The sequence below is a fragment of the Erigeron canadensis genome, chromosome 6, assembly GCF_010389155.1.
Source record: "Erigeron canadensis isolate Cc75 chromosome 6, C_canadensis_v1, whole genome shotgun sequence".
Lineage (NCBI taxonomy): Eukaryota > Viridiplantae > Streptophyta > Magnoliopsida > Asterales > Asteraceae > Erigeron > Erigeron canadensis.
The window spans coordinates 24,814,069-24,830,642 of NC_057766.1; the positions used below are offsets into that span (position 1 = coordinate 24,814,069).

At 31.0% G+C, this 16,574-nt stretch overlaps 1 protein-coding gene across 3 annotated transcripts; it reads left to right on the forward strand.

Annotated features, from left to right (window-relative positions):
• Positions 1-7,993: 7,993 nt before the first annotated feature.
• On the forward strand, positions 7,994-14,109 carry LOC122603828 (DNA-directed RNA polymerase III subunit RPC4-like). Of its 3 annotated transcripts, none has more exons than XM_043776648.1 (11): positions 7,994-8,078; positions 8,187-8,268; positions 8,365-8,423; positions 11,873-11,936; positions 12,079-12,118; positions 12,618-12,665; positions 12,763-12,815; positions 12,912-12,972; positions 13,083-13,174; positions 13,422-13,649; positions 13,735-14,109. In XM_043776648.1, the coding sequence occupies exons 2-11, from the start codon at positions 8,212-8,214 to the stop codon at positions 13,882-13,884; spliced, it is 852 nt and encodes a 283-aa protein (XP_043632583.1). In that variant the 5' UTR covers positions 7,994-8,078; positions 8,187-8,211; the 3' UTR covers positions 13,885-14,109. The 3 variants fall into 3 exon arrangements, with proteins under 3 accessions (XP_043632583.1, XP_043632584.1, XP_043632585.1); XM_043776649.1 differs by having other exon boundaries at positions 8,001-8,078; positions 8,184-8,268; XM_043776650.1 differs by having other exon boundaries at positions 8,005-8,055.
• The last annotated feature ends 2,465 nt before the right edge of the window (positions 14,110-16,574 follow it).

Sequence of the window (16,574 nt, forward strand, 5' to 3'; positions counted from 1 at the left end):
CCTACGAACTCACCAACCTAGTGTTGACTTTGTTTAGTACACTTTTCAGGTATTTCAAGAGAATCCAAGATTTGTCGGTTGATTGATGTTTGTGCTAGAGTTTGGGGCTTGGACTTACATGGATCTAGGATTCATTCGCCCGTATTTTGCATTATGCATTATGTACTTGTTTGTTGTTGTTGGATTCATCGAATCCCCTCTATTTCATATAGTTCATGTTCTACGATAATCCCATGCATACGCTATATCTTTTCAGTAGTATTTCGAGCCTAGCTCGGGGTGTTACATTTATATTCATATAATACATTTTTTAAGAACTATACAAAATTGAAATACTACAAAACAACTCTAAATTAAAAATACAATAAAATAGTGAATTTTTTATGGCAAAAACTATACAATATATTTGGGATAATAATAAAATTTTTATTAATTATATTAATTAGTATATTTAGTGGACGAGTTAAATTCATAAAATGAAAGTTGTATGGATTTTTTACCTTTTTTTTTTAGGAAATGGATGAGGTCAACATTTTGACCATTATACAATATAATTAATAGCCATCGTTATGAATAGTGGCCACTAAAATTTTGCCAAGTGGCCCAATAACAAAGAACCACATGTCAAGCTTTTTCTTCCATTGCATTTTTATTTTCACATGTGGAGTGTTTGCTAATGGATAACTAATGAGTTCTATTAGTTCATTTTATACCGCGTATATGTATTCGATGATGTAACTTTTTGAATTTTGTCATTTCGGATTTCGTTTGAGTTTTTTCTTTTCGGTTTTTCATGGTTTTTGCATATATGTATTGGATGATGTAACTTTTCAACTGTTCTTAAATATGGAGTAGTTATCTATTTTTTTATTGGAAACTTTTTTTCAACATTTTATTTTTTATTTTTTTGATTTTTGGTTTTATTGCACATAAAAAAACTAAATGTATGTGCTCGATATTGCGAAAGCGGTTGTGGTATCACCTTTTCAACATAAATATTAATATTTTTCATTCAATTTTTTTTTTTTCGTTTTCGGTTTTCTTACATATATGTATTCGATAATCTAAATTTTTCAACGCGTTTGTGATATTGCTCTTAAAATACATCTATTTTTTTTATGTCCATGGCAAAATGTTTATTAATTAGACTATTGTAGGCTCAACGCAAACATATTAACATAACAAAATCATATCAATACAAAAACTGAGCCCCGCAACGCGGGGCCTAAATCCACTAGTTGTTAACAAATAGTACGAATATACACAATTATATGAGCTGCTTAGATTTTTGAAAATGTTTAAATAGGATGGGCCAAATTAATTGATAGTACAAAGCGAAGTACGTATGATATATTAGTGTTGTCTGTATTCTTGGATGGGCCGTGGCCCATTCTATGTCAAGAGTGGCTCCGCCACTGCTATAAAAAATATCCTGATCGTGACTGTTATTGGAATACACTCTGACGTCCATAAGATCGTTTACATGAAATTAAACATCCACTTCCTTCACCTCTGTTGTCTGCATTTGCATAAGCGACGCGAATACAAATTCTTCAAGCATATATTTTGCTTCACATTCTTTGAGACTAGCTTGTGATATATACCAAGAACATTGAAGGTCTGGTAATATCACATTGGAGTACTACAGAAACCCATTAGTCCTTATTGCAATCCAACGTTGTTCGCCTAACACTGTAGTTCTCCATTAGGATTCAAAGTGAACCTCCTTAACATAGAACTATCTGTTAATTTATCAACTTAATTGTTAAATGTTCTTATTTTGGTTTAAATTGATATGCAGAATCAATTGTTTGGACTTGACCTTCTTAGCTGCTCATTGGAACTCCAGGGACCTAAGATGACAAATGTTAAAGATATAGAAGAGAGGGATTGTAAGCATAAAAGAAAGAAAGAAGAGGGACTGAAGCAGCTTTGTTGTTCTCTTTATATACAACAATTCATTCTAGGGATTGACCAACATTCTCTGTCGTTATTTTCTGATTTCTGACCGTTGTGTCATAACATTCTCTCTTGATGTAATCGATAATCGTCTTCTGGCATTTAGGGTTTGTTCATAACAAAACTATTTTCTATTTTTCTTGTATTAAACTTATTATCAAATATCTATCATATGGCTATTCGTTTTATTGTGTTCTTGTTATTGAATCATCTAAGATAATCATCAAAGTGTTTATTAGCTTTAAGTAACTTTATCACTACTTCCTATATTATAAGTAAAAAGGACACCATTCTTTTGATAACAACTACAGTATGTGTAAGGATCAAATTCTTAACACATCATGGAAGTTTTAATTTTTTATACCTTAGAAGTTACATTTAGCTTGATGTGTGTGTAAATTATGATTACAAAAACATCAGCAAATGGTTCCCTGTTTGTGAATTTGACATCAATTTGGATGTAGGCTCAACTCAACTGTATCACGCACTTTGCGATAACAAATATCATCAGATTTTCTTCTTTTTTTTTTTTTTCCTTTAACAATATATCATATCGTGTTGGTTTCTTCCCGTTTGTTGGCTATCCTTACACCAGGGGGAGGGGGTATCTAACATGGGCCAAACACAAGTCCATGACACCATCTTTTTTAAAAAAAAATATAGTCTTGCGCGTGTTGCTAAAGATTTTGGACCTATATGTTACATTTAAATCTAGACCCATGTTATATCTATGGATTAATTTAATAGACATTGGTCCATTAAACATATTTAATTCAAAAACTAAACCGAAAACTGCCCATGATGATATACAATACAACTTTATTTTGTACAGTGATAAAAAAGTAGGGTAGTTCAAAGGTAAATGGCCGGGATTACATTAGTCCCGTGTACCACATGTCCACATTGGTAACACGACCCTATCCTTGCAAGCTGTATCATGCCGGTTTAGCACATCCATTGGCGAATATACCGGTTTAGCACATCCATTGGCGAATTTAGCGCCCAATCCAAGGATTGAACCCGCGTCGATACATTTTTGAAGAGGCTTCGTTGTAATCCATCTGTCCTGGATGTCACATGTGAAAAGTACCCGTCCATTTATTTTGTAACTGATTGCTTCTTCGTTAATTAATTGTTTCATTTATAAATAATGAATAGATTATTTATTGGTAATGATCAATCCTCTTAAATTATTAGCCTAAAAATCCTTTTAATTAGTAAGATTGTGATATGTGGAAAATTAAGGGGTGAGATTATGAAAGAAAATTAATGGTATCCACATGCCACCCTCTAAAGTTATTAGGAGTATTTTTAAGCTAACTTTTTTGAAGGATAAATCATTTTCCTTATTTATATCAACAACTATTCACTAATTGTTTTGTCGTGAACCACAACAAGAACTTGGGATTTTAAAAGTATATCTTCAGGGTTTTGTGAAGACCCAACCCGACTAGTTACCGGATATGAAACTTTTTATCTGTTAACAATGTTGCCTAATTAAAATAGGACCTAAGTGGTTTTGAATCCTAGATCGTCGTTGCTTTACACTCGAATGATCAAAACCTAAAATCACATCCAAAATCAAATTATGGCTAATCATTCCAACTAAAACAATCATCCTAAACTTAGGCCAAATAGGAGAGAAATTAAGCAATAAAATGAAGTATGTGTTAGGTCCTTTTTGACTGAGTTGGAAAGTGACCCAAAAATATAATGAATAGCAAGCACTTTCCCAATGATTACCGGAGTGGATTTATAAGTGTCAATAAGAGCACGATTGCAAACTCTTTTAACTCGTAACCCCACATGCCCAAAAGTAAATACAATCTCTAACCGAGTTAGTGGTCAAATAAGAACATGGCATACCTACTTTAAAACTTTTAATATATTCTTCGCATGTAATAGAGTTTCCTTACTTTGAGAACTAATTTTTTTGGTAAGAGTCATGAGAATTCTTAAATTATATTTTTGTTTACATGTTTTTTTTTGTTCATTCACATGTGAAATGATATAAAAATGAATGTTGTAGAAGACTCTTTTTGAAGAAACCTTCAAAGTAGCTTTTTATGAACTTGTTGAAACGATCCAAACTCATTTTACGAAAAATATGATTTTTTTTTCAAAAGATGCGCCACATTTTTTTCTTAGTAGGCTTCCAGATTCCAGACTTCCAAAAATGCGCCGCATATTTATACCTGATAGCAAAAACACCAATTTCGACATTTCATACACTTGCAAACTTTATCCATCATTTCCAAACCTTAAACCAATTTGCTAAACTTGAAAATGAGTTAAAGATACATGATTCAACATTCCAAAAGCTTTCATTTGATCAAGTGTACAATTTACAACGAAACGGGTCGTTTACCTGCCTTTACCCAACTTATACCAAGAGCCAAGAGTTCAAGACTCCATGACTCAAATGCTTGACTAACAAGTTCATCAAAAGGACACAACTTATACCAAGAGCCAAGAGTTCAAAGGAGACCACTATGGGTTCTAACCCCATTACCATTTTTCCGCTAAAAGCTAACATATGCTCTCAAACAACATTTCACTTCAATTACTCAAATACCTTCTCTTTGTTCCACATTTCAAAACCACCTATAAAAAAGGTAAACAACTAAAGAATAAGCTTACGCTTAGTGAGTACGTTTACATATAATTATACACATATTGAAACAACTCATAAGGATGAGATAACCTATATTACCACAATGACATCTCATTTATATACACTTTCCTATCAACACGTAGTAAGTGAAACTATGAAATCAATCATCTAAATAAAACGTGTCATTCAATAATCAATTCATATTGTCATGTCCCATATGGTCTTACACATCTCTATTATATATCAATCATCATACCAAGGATCACAAACCCTACCACTTACACAATTTCGAAATACATATATGATATATCTATGCAAACAAGTAATCCACTATAATCATGTCATCCACCATCAAGTCGCATTGCCATATCCAATATGGTCTTTGAACAATATGTCATATTCCATATCATCTTACTACAATATGTCATATCACGTATGGTCTTCAACACATTAACTAAATTAAAACATATAGATTTCACCACCATTATGTAATTGACCCAGCACATATTTAATCATATATAAAAGTACTCACCTCAATGTTGAACTACCGAATCGAAGATGACTACATGAACTCATATCATCGCTTTTTCAACCTAGAAATAATCACAATATGCATAGAGTCAACTAACCATAAATTACCTCAAACACTAGGCCATCATGCCATATGTCACTAACATCATTAGCATCCTAATTCTCATCCCCAATCTTATTTTCTTGTTGACTTAATCCACTTTAAAATTTTCATTCTAGTTATATATTACTTATGATTATATTAACAATGTCATTTCAAATTATTAACCAAAATCATCACTTTGATATCTTTACTATGTTATCAACAACTTGACCCTCAAAAATACTCAAGCAACTTGACAACAATATGATCATACCACTAAAATCCTCAATTTGATTAACTTCCATGAACCCTAACTTGTATTAAATCAAAATATCTCATTTTATATAAAAAGCCCCCAAATTTCATTAACATCAAGAACCCTAATTTTAAATATATCAAAATAACCTACTTTGATGAAAAATCCCAAATCAATTTGAATTCTAAGAACACTAATTAAATCAATCAAAATAATTAAAAGTACCTTTAACTTGTGATGGAGATCAACTAGATGATAACATGCAATTACATACTCAATTAATTTAGAACTCACTCCTTATTAATTCTTTATTTTTTTAATAAAAAATTGACCTACCTATAATAAAAAAAAATCTTATAAAAAAATCTTTATTATCATCATCATCATCATCATCTTTATATAGAGTTAATTTTCATATGTTTCTTCTTTATATTTCGTATTAATTAAGTTGTGATATTGGTCATATACTTTTTGTTTCTCTTTTTATTTAAATAAAGTTGAAAATAAAAAGGGTAAACTAGAATCAATATTTATATAGAGTTAATTTTCATATGTTTCTTCTTTAGCTTTCGTATTGATTAAGTTGTGATATTGGTCATACACTTTTTGTTTCTCTTTTTATTTAACTAAAGTTGAAAAAAAAAGGGTAAAATGAAATCAATATTTATATGGAGTTAATTTTCATATGTTTCTTCTTTAACTTTCGTATTCATTAAGTTGTGATATTGGTCATACACGTTTTGTTTCACAATTATTATTATTATATATATATATATCTTGAGACTACCTGTCCAATGGACAAACCTAAGCACTAGTATATTATATATGCATTAGCATTTGCATAATATATAAAGCTTTATAGGTCGATATCAAATATTGTCATAGTTACTCTATCAGGAGAAGTAATACATAAAGTTAGATAACATGTAATATCATTTTTTGCAAGTTATTACCGGCTATAACGATAAATTGGTACTAGCACGGTACCCGCGCAATGTGACGGTAATCATGGTGGCGACGGTATGGTGGTGGGGCGATTGTTGGTAGTGAAAGCGGCGTCGAGTCGTATAAATAATTGATGTAAAGGTAATATAGAAGATAAATGATTAATAGTGTAATCTAATCATTAATGAAATTTTTATTACTCCACCGTCCCATTAAATGTGTCATATTTTGAACTTTCAAGTCTTACTTTATAAAACTTGACCTTAAATATTTTGATTTGTGTTATATAATATTTTAAATAAAGATATTAAAGGGGTTGATCCGCCGATGAATGGGCTTGGTTGGGGAGTTACATTATAAGTATTTCCTTCCTCCCCACTCCCTCAATGTAAGCCGCCACCTGCACTATTCCCTACCGTTGCGTCATTGAGGTCGCCGACGATCGGTATTTCAGTGGCTAGAAGGAAAAGGTAATTAAAGTGAGGTTGGGAAACTCGGAACTCGGAATCTGATTGGTGAGTAGGGGAGTCAGGATTTTTTGAATTGGATCGGAAAAAAATTGGATTGAGATAAATGAACAAATCATGAAACTATATATATGACTATAAACATAAACAAAAGAAAACGTAACAAATTTAGCATACAAAAGTAATAATTTTTATAAATCTATATAACTTATTAACAAAATAATTAGACAAAATTAACTATACATAATTTAAATACAAAAAAACAACAAAGAAATTATTTTTTAATGAAATAATACTAGTTAATAGTGTAATCATAATAATCAATTATAAAACCTGTATCATATAAGTTCGTTTCAAAAGCATCTCTCCACCTTTTGCATTTTGCTAACGTACATTAAACAAATGAGGTTGAATAATACGAGTAATAAGTAAAGGAAAGTCCAGTAGCTTTCTTTGGTTGTCTAGCGCTTCAGGTTTGGAGCAAGATTGCCCATTGGTGCAAAATTGACACTCTTATTTTTTCTTCTGTTCGTGACATGATCGAGAGTTACAAGAATGTTGGCTTGGGAAAAAATGCAAGAACTATATTCAAGAATATTGTTTTTGTCTCTTGTTGGTGCTTATGAAAAGCGAGGAATGAAATTTTTTTTGACGAGGTGAAGTTTTGTAGTAATAAGGTTCTTTTTGATATTAAGACGATAGGCTTTTTGTGGTATAAAAGTAGATTAAAGAGAGGGTCTATTACTTGTGAGGATTGAAATGGTTTTAATGTAATCTAATCCCAGTGTTATGTATGTGTTCTACTCCGTTATTGCGGAGTAGAAATGTTGTAAATGAGATTTAAATTTCAAAAAAAAAAAAAAAAAAAGTAAAATGAAATCCCTGAATATAGAGTGGTCACAATGGTGTAGTTTCAGGTTTTAGCCCGTTGGTTTTTTTTTTTTTCTGGTTCTCTGCCTTTTTCTACTCTTTGGTCTAGATTCTTTTCTAATAAAATGTCGAATGTTAAAAAAAAAAAAAAAAGAAAAAAAAAAAGAGAAATAATAATCACTAATCAAAGTAAAAGGACCAAAATTGTAAAAATAGGAAACAAATATTAAACAGGTGCCCTAACCCCATCCCAAACAAAAACACGCCTCCTTTATTCCCCTCTGTTTTCATCTTCAACGGTTTTGGCTTGAAACATTAAAATCTAGCAAAGGTTTGGCAATCCTACAGATCCCGGTGCATAATATCTCTTTCTCTCGACCAGAGTTGATTGTTTTTTATTTATTATAATAATTGTTTTTATTTCTATTGATTAATATAATAAATAAATAAATATATTAGCAGAAATATATCGACTGAATGCAAATAAATGGTGATGGATGAGAAGTCTATCAACGGTGCTCCGGATCCTAAACCCCCGAGAAAGGTTATATATAACTATTATTATTTATTATTATTACAACATTCTTATTTTGGAATGTATGTGTGTCTGTATGATCATCATCTATTGGTTTATTTTCAGATGAAGTTTATGCCGAAAGCCCCTCCTCGCAGGGACCAAAAGCTAGTTTTGCCCAAACCGTCAGTATATCTCTCTCTCTCTATATATATAGCTTTCGTTTCTATATGTGGTGTTGTTGTGACAAGTTATAAAACATTTTACAATGTTAATCAAGTTAAAGATATATATTAGATATATAAAAATCATATATAGAGTATAATGTATAACATATTAACTAGTGCTATTACCCGTACGATGTACTGATTGACTATATATATATAGTACTGTATTCTTAATAGTGCAAATGAAATTTAAATATGTTTCATCGCATGCATTTAGTTTTGAAAATTATAACTTGAAAGTGAGATACATATCATGTAGATATTTGCGATACATCTAACATTACTTCTGCCCGAAAAAATTTAGAAAGCCTAAGAGGGGGGGAGTGGGACTCGGTGAACCGAGTTTGCCGACTGATGCCGGGTGGTAACACCCAAGTATTTTTTTATTTTATTTTAGTTGAATAAAATAACTGATATCAAAGCTGAGTAGAAATCTTTTGCCAAACTCCAAAGTCTTATACTGCATATTTGTTCTTTTAAAACCTGAAAATAAAACTTGAATTAGTTATAAAGCGAATCATGTTATAACCGTTAAAAAAACATGTTATTATAATATTAAAAATGAGTATATTACCTTATTTGTAGGTCAATTAAGAGTAAAAGTTTAATTAATAATCGATTTAAATAATAATATATGTATTCTATTATTATTATTATTATTATTATTAATATTTTAAATATTTAGACAATAATAATGTATAATATATTAATTATTAAGTAGTAGTATTTGATAATTATAAGGTAACTACAAATTAGGAATATATAAGGACACGTGTTGTTCAAAGAATGAGCCAAGTGTCGATTAAAACACACCTTAATCCTGTTTTAGTTTATTGGTAGATGTCAAAAATAGCCAAATAGGGAATGTAGTTATGGAGGTTATAGAGGTAGGAAAAGAAGTTTCTCTAGTTGTTTTAGTATATACTAGAGCATGTCCGCACAACGACGATGATGGTAACGGTGGCGGTGGGGTGGTGGCAATGATAGGTAGTGGCGGTGTGGCGGCTGCGGTGGGTCATGAGGACAGTGTGGCGGTGGCAACGTTGACGAATGGTGGTGGTGTCGACAATGTGTTTATTAATGTAAAAGTAATTGATGTAAAATGAGGTAGTATATTTATTTTCAAGGTTGAGGCATCCATGTTGTAAATTATTTCATTAACAGTATTATATATTTATTAGATTTAAACTCGTATTAAATACACGGATTGTTTATGGCATATTTAAGATAAAATTAAATATATGTAATCGAAAAAATCTATCTAAGAATTTACCAGTATTTTTAAATATAAAACATTGACGAACACGTTTTACCTGTTCGTCTATTAATATTATGTCAAGGTTTCTTGTTGTAACAGTTTTCTTAATATTACAATTAAAGAAACTTTTCGTAGTCACTGTTTTATTCTGTATGCAAAGAAAACCCATAGAAAGTCTTGTCCAACATATCAACTTATATACATTTCTTTAAGAATCAATAAATGATACTGAAAAATAATGAGTGAAGTTATAAATACATTAAATGTTATATATTATCTGGTGCATGAGTGCATCTAAGTCTTCTATCTCTCTTAGTGGTATGTCAATTCGGTAACTGTCAGCAGTTGAAATAATAACGTATATTGTAGAACAATATATGAAAGGTTGTTAAAGCTACATCATGCATATTTGAGTCATCAAAATAGTGGTAACCTGTGATTGAAAGTTGTAAATTTTGTAAATGTGGTATTCTTATTAAATTTTGTATATAATAAAATTGGAAATTGATGATGAGAAACAAAAAAGCTGTAAATTATATTTAATGGCATTTGCTAGTTTAATTATTTTAAGAAAAAGGTGTGAAATTGTAAATTGATGTTAAAAAACAAAAAGTGTAATTTTAATTAATGACATATGCTAATATAATTAAAAGGAAATTTACGTGGATAGTCAAATTGGAATAAGGTGGTCTTGCTTTGGACTATTTTTAAAAAAATGACCAATTTGGTCAAAAATCCCGTGATGCATAGTGAAGAATCACACAAGTTCCGATACTCCAATGAAATATTGACACATGGCCCATAATGAATCATCCTCTTTCCTTTCTTTCTTCCTCCCAACCTCTTTCCTATTTTTCCCCCTTTTCTCATTCTTTTCCTATCAAACAAAACCCCAGAATGAATCATCTCTGATTTCATCATAATATTTTGGAGGTTCAATCAAGTACATGGGAAATATTCACTGATAGAATAGAACCATATAAAATGGAGCTGGGTAAAGTTTTTTGAGGGCAGTTAGCTGTGACCCCAAAACAAAATCTGTCATCAAATGGTGTCCGTCAAATAGTGTAACTATATGGATCTTTGGTGTCATGAAAGTTGGAACCTTTCTTTATGAATATTCATTTAACCATTATATCAACACAAATATCGTCTTAGTCATGGTCATTTATCCAACCAAAAGTTTCTAGTTAGTTGTGATCTAAAAGCTTATTTGCCATCATAAAAAGGTAATCAAAACACCAAACAACTTTAGCCGATTGGGAGAGTATATGCAAAACAACCAAATATAAAGTCCTGCTAGAACCTATCTATATGTGAAATTTAGCTCTCATCCATATGTCAAAATTACCAGAATAAATAAAAAACAACAAAATTTAACCTCCCGCTAAAACAAACATATAGCTGTAAACTACTAGAACCAGAAACCTAACCTTCGTTGTTAAATGGGAAGTTTCATATAGATGGTATCGTGTAGAGGAAGAAGAGGAGAGAGAGAGTGGCCAGGTATCTTGTGTTAATTGGATAATTAAAATCTGTACACCACGGCTTTATTGACCAAATTGGTCTTTTTTGTAAACAATGTCCAAAGCATGACCCTTTGGTCTCAATTTGACCAAACAAGTAAATATCCCATAATTAAGTTAGAGAAATTGAGAGTTGTGATTGGTTATTTGAGGTTATGTCAGTTGTTTTATAGTATATATATTAAGATTAAGATATGTATATTTGGTGGAGATGTTTAATGGAGTGAATGAAGTTGAAGGGTAAAATTGTCACTTGAAGAGGTTATAGGGGACGTACTCCGTAGTATAGATACTGAGAATATTGAGATAGAGTCGTGTTAATGTACAAATGTTTTAGTTTAACAAACTGTGAGAATAATTATAAGTCTATCATTCAATTAAACAAAAAAAGGATAAAGTAGTAATATTGTCGAACCCCTAAAAACTTGCATTTATTCCATAACTGTGTTTACCTTATTTTTCGAATTAAGTATATACATTATTTTGAATTTTATTTTTCATGTGTATATTCATTTTATTTATTCATTGATTAATTTGCCAAGATATGTATATATATATATATATATATATATATTGTATATGCACAAGTGTTGTGTGATCAAGTTGGTTGTTTTTGTGCATAGTGAGAAGGTTGAGGAGACTGAAGCTGATAATGTCAAGGCGCAAGAATTGATGAGGCGCTTTACTGTATAGCTCATGCTCCTTCTTTTATAGCTCTGTATATTGTTTCGCTCTTATGCTCTGCTTCAAATACCTGAAATTGCTTATATCCATACCTTAGTTCACTTCTGCAAGAATAATAAGATCTGTGTTTTTTGTTCTATTTCAGGAAGCTTCTAACAGGCCCAAGTTTAAATCTGAAACTAAGCGTAATTTCCTTTCCCGCTTTTATTCTCCTCCAGCCGCCTCTTGATTTCTGTGTTCAGCTCATTTAAGCTTATACTTTTCTGCACTCTAACAAGACATCTCTTTGATTCTATCATTTGTATTTCTATGGGTCGATGGGGTAACCTTCGTTCCAGTATGGCCTATACTTGTTGAAACTGTGAACATGAGAAATTCCACCACTTTATTAATCCAAGGGATAAGTCAGCTCCTCTTTTAGTTCTTACGACTTATAATATCACCACTAGGAATCTTCTACAGTTATGTACATATCACGAAATAATATTATTTAAGAAAGAAAGACAGTATCTTTGATTTTCTAAACTTCGCAATATAATTAAAGTCTTGATATTGTTAGTGCATTGTTGTATTGGGCTTCACTTGTTAAATAGAAGCTTTTGCATTCTGACAAAAAAAAGTTTCTTTACATACGATTAGACTTTTAGAGTTCTAATTAAGTCTCTTTATGTACCATTTTTACAGCCTTAAAGACACGAGTTTCATCATTTAATTTTGGTCCCAAGTCTGGAGGTAAGTATTTATTCTTTCTATATAGCACCTTAACGCTTAACCTAGTATATGGATGGCACAATTTTTAAGTTCTTTTGTTGAACATGTTTTGATCCAGGTACTAATGTTGCGGCCCCGAGCATTGGAGCAAAGGAATACAAGGAGCCATGGGTAGGTGAATTGCAGCCCATCTTTCTGATTTGCATTACTATTATGCATTTTAAAATTGTTTTCTTCATTTTATCTCTGTGCATTACTATATTTCAGGATTATTACAAGTACTATCCTGTTACTTTACCCTTAAGAACACCATACTCTGGAAATCCAGGTATATAATAAATGTCGGTGCCGCATTTAATAAAGTTTAATGCTCAAAACTGAGTAGTTCTGCTCATCTATTTAAGTTGTAATTCATTGTCATTCTTATAATACTTGTAGAGCTTCTTGATGAACAAGAATTTAAGGAGGATCCGGAAGCTAACGCTTATGATGAGTCCTCGGTGAAGCCCGCTGAAGAACTTGGTTTAATGGTTCGTTACTTTAGATTCTGAGGTTGATACCTATAACGTTATGTTGCAACTTGCAAGGATAGAGTATAGGGATAATATTGTTTCTTAATACAGGGATACTAACATTTGAGGGTGCAAGTGTGTCTATATATCTGTGTAATTGATCACAAATGATCTATTTAATAAACAAAAGAAGTCTTATCATGATTGATGCATTAAATATAACTTGCAATGAAGCTAACATGTCTAAGATGATGTCCATTGTCAGGAGGAAGAATTGGAAAAGAGAATGATTTTCATTCAGCTACCACCAACGTTGCCTCTGCCAAAGCAATCTATGCATGTAGAGGGTGCTTCGAGCTCCAAGCCATTGAATAATACTGGATCCTCCTTAAAAGGTTCCAATTTGAATGAACTTCCTGTAGGCTTTATGGGTAAAATGTTAGTGTATAAGAGCGGTGCCGTAAAGCTAAAATTAGGTGATCATCTCTACAATGTGAGTAATGAACACGTAGTCTTACACAATATTTGATGTTTGTCACAATTTATTCCCCAAATATGAATAATTAAATTGGATGCAGGTTTCTGGAGGTCTAGACTGTACTTTTGCACAGGATGTTGTTGCCATCAATACTGAAGATAAACATTGTTGCAATGTTGGAGAACTCAAGAAGCGTGCCATTATTACCCCGGATATTGACTTCATTCTAGACAACATGAAGGACCTATGATAGTTTACACCTTGTTCTATAGATTTTGTCACATATCAAAGAATTCAATGAAGTTTTGACTTGCATACAGTTTTTTCTATTACTGATATATAATTTTTAAAACGGAAAAAACACTTTCAGAGTTTTTGAGGGTTTTTGACGGCATTGGTAGGAACAGAACTTGTATTAGGGACGACATATGTGTAGACATTACTCTAAATCAAATCAATCATTATTTTTATTCAAGTATGTATAGTTATATATACAATGTGGATTGTGGATAACCAACAGAATGAAAATGCAGAGATTGACTTAGAACTAGACGAATGCTCGCACGAGGTGGTGGCGTGTAGTCGTGGTGGCGTCGTGATATTAAATTTCGAAATTGGCTGCAGAAATCTGTTGGGTTTTCTGTGAAGCTGTGGGAAAAGAGCATTGTGCCTTTTTGTTAACCATCATTGTGATATTAGAGCAGCAGGTTCACCGTCGGGTTTTTTGATTTAGGCTTGAGATATAATTTTCGAAGTTTCTGCCAAATTTTTTTTTTTATCAGTTAATATCAAAACAATTTTTTTGTTGGTTTTTATTGTTCTTGAGCTGTTTGTTGAGTAAAGATGAATAGTGATGGTTCAAATTTTTCGATCCCGATAGTCGATGGGAAGATGGATATCACGGTATGGGAGATGACTATTGAAGATGTGTTGGTACAACAAGGTATTGATGAAGTTTTACAAAAGAAAAAAACAAATGATATTGTTTGGAAAACAATGCAAAAGAAGGCTTCGAGTATAATTAGGTTGGCACGTGCTCCCAAGATTAAGCATAGCGTTTTGAAAGAGAATACACCGCAAGGTGTTTGGGATAAGCTCGCGGGCATCTATGCTTCAAATTCGTTGACAAATTGGCTATTTTTGAAGATGGATCTGTATTTGAAGAAACTCGAAAAGGTAATATGCATGATCATATTAATACTTCAATCAGTTGTAGAATGTTGATGGGTAGGACTATAAATGATTCGGTTCGGTTAGCTAAAATTTCGAACTGTTTTTCGGGTTTTGGTTCAGTTCGGTTACTTACAAATTTTGAACCATTACTTTCGGTTTTATTTTCGGTTAACTAGTTATTAAAGTTTTGTTAATATAAAGTTTAAGTTTTCAATTATAATAGTCTATTTACATTGTATTAACTTTTTTTTTTTTATGTAAAATAGTTATTTAACTGCATTAATATCTTATTTTAATATATACCATAAGACAGTTGAACTAATGACTTATTAACCAATCAAATCGTTCAATTTCATCGAATTGATTCTCACTTATGTCATCATTTAGATTAATTACAAATTAAAAAACCTAATAATTATTATCCAAATCTATTATTCGGGTAAAGGGGAATTGAAATCCCGACGACTTTGTATTCCATACCCAAAAACATTACATAACAAGTAGTATGACCGAGTATCATACATTCATACTAGTTCATATATAAGACATGCCCTATATAAGTAAACAAAAAAAACTAGGCAAAAACCAAATACAATCGAGTTGTCTAAGCTAACCTATACTAGAAAATATATAGGAAAGAAAAATAATAGCTATAACAGATGAACTTCTATCACCATCTTGAAAGAGATAATCACCACTTATTCCCCAAGTAGCAAGTGAATCCATTAACTTTATATCCAAATGTATTATTATATTAGTATTCATATTAATTTATAGAAAAAGTCTCATTAATTTACATTTTTTTATTTTCCATTAATAATTTATATTTTTTAGCCTGAATACTTGGTTTATATTTATTTTTAGCCATTAACTTGAGAGAATTTTTTAAATTACAATCATTTAATTAATTAAAAAAATTTCAACATATGAAATATTGTCTTAAAAAAATTATTTCAAAACCTGATGACTTATTAACAAATATTAAATTAGATTTTTATAAATTATAAATATTAATATTTAGTTTATATTTAATATAAACACAATTTGAACTCTAAATACATATCTCAAACATAATAACAGATGACGATATACAACATAGTTATCCTAAACACAATATGAATCACAAAACATGGTACGATTACAGAACAAAACACGTTTTACAACAGAAGGTTACTTGAATACTAAATCCAAATCAATATGAACTTCATTCAGGATTCATTCTATCTCAATAAAAAAAAGGTACATAACTTTCTCTTTTTTTATATATTAGTTTTGTGTATTAATGTATAAAGTTACAGTTGTCATTCAAATCAAGAATCCTAATTGTTATCAAAGAATATAAAAACAATCCTAATAGTTTTCTAACTATCATAATTCATATGAGAGGTGATTGAGAATAAACATATGTGTGTTATGGGCCCACATCATAATCAAATACATATACTTGAATGTCAAGTACAAAATCACAAGGGTTTAGATATTAGTTTTTAATTATCTTTCGTAATAATATCACATTATGAGTACAACTGATTTGAAAAGATTCTATAATAAAGAAATTATTATAGCATGTGCTTTGCGAAATGACTACAACAAACAATTCCATCAATATGTCACGGTTAATGATAATAGTGACGAACCTATGATTATTGTACTACAAGTTACAAAATATAACAGTTAGAACCGTATATCTTCAAAATTATAAGCTTTTATGACTTAAATGTATTAAGATCTAATATTGATTATATCGTAAACCCTGTGTCCAGTATT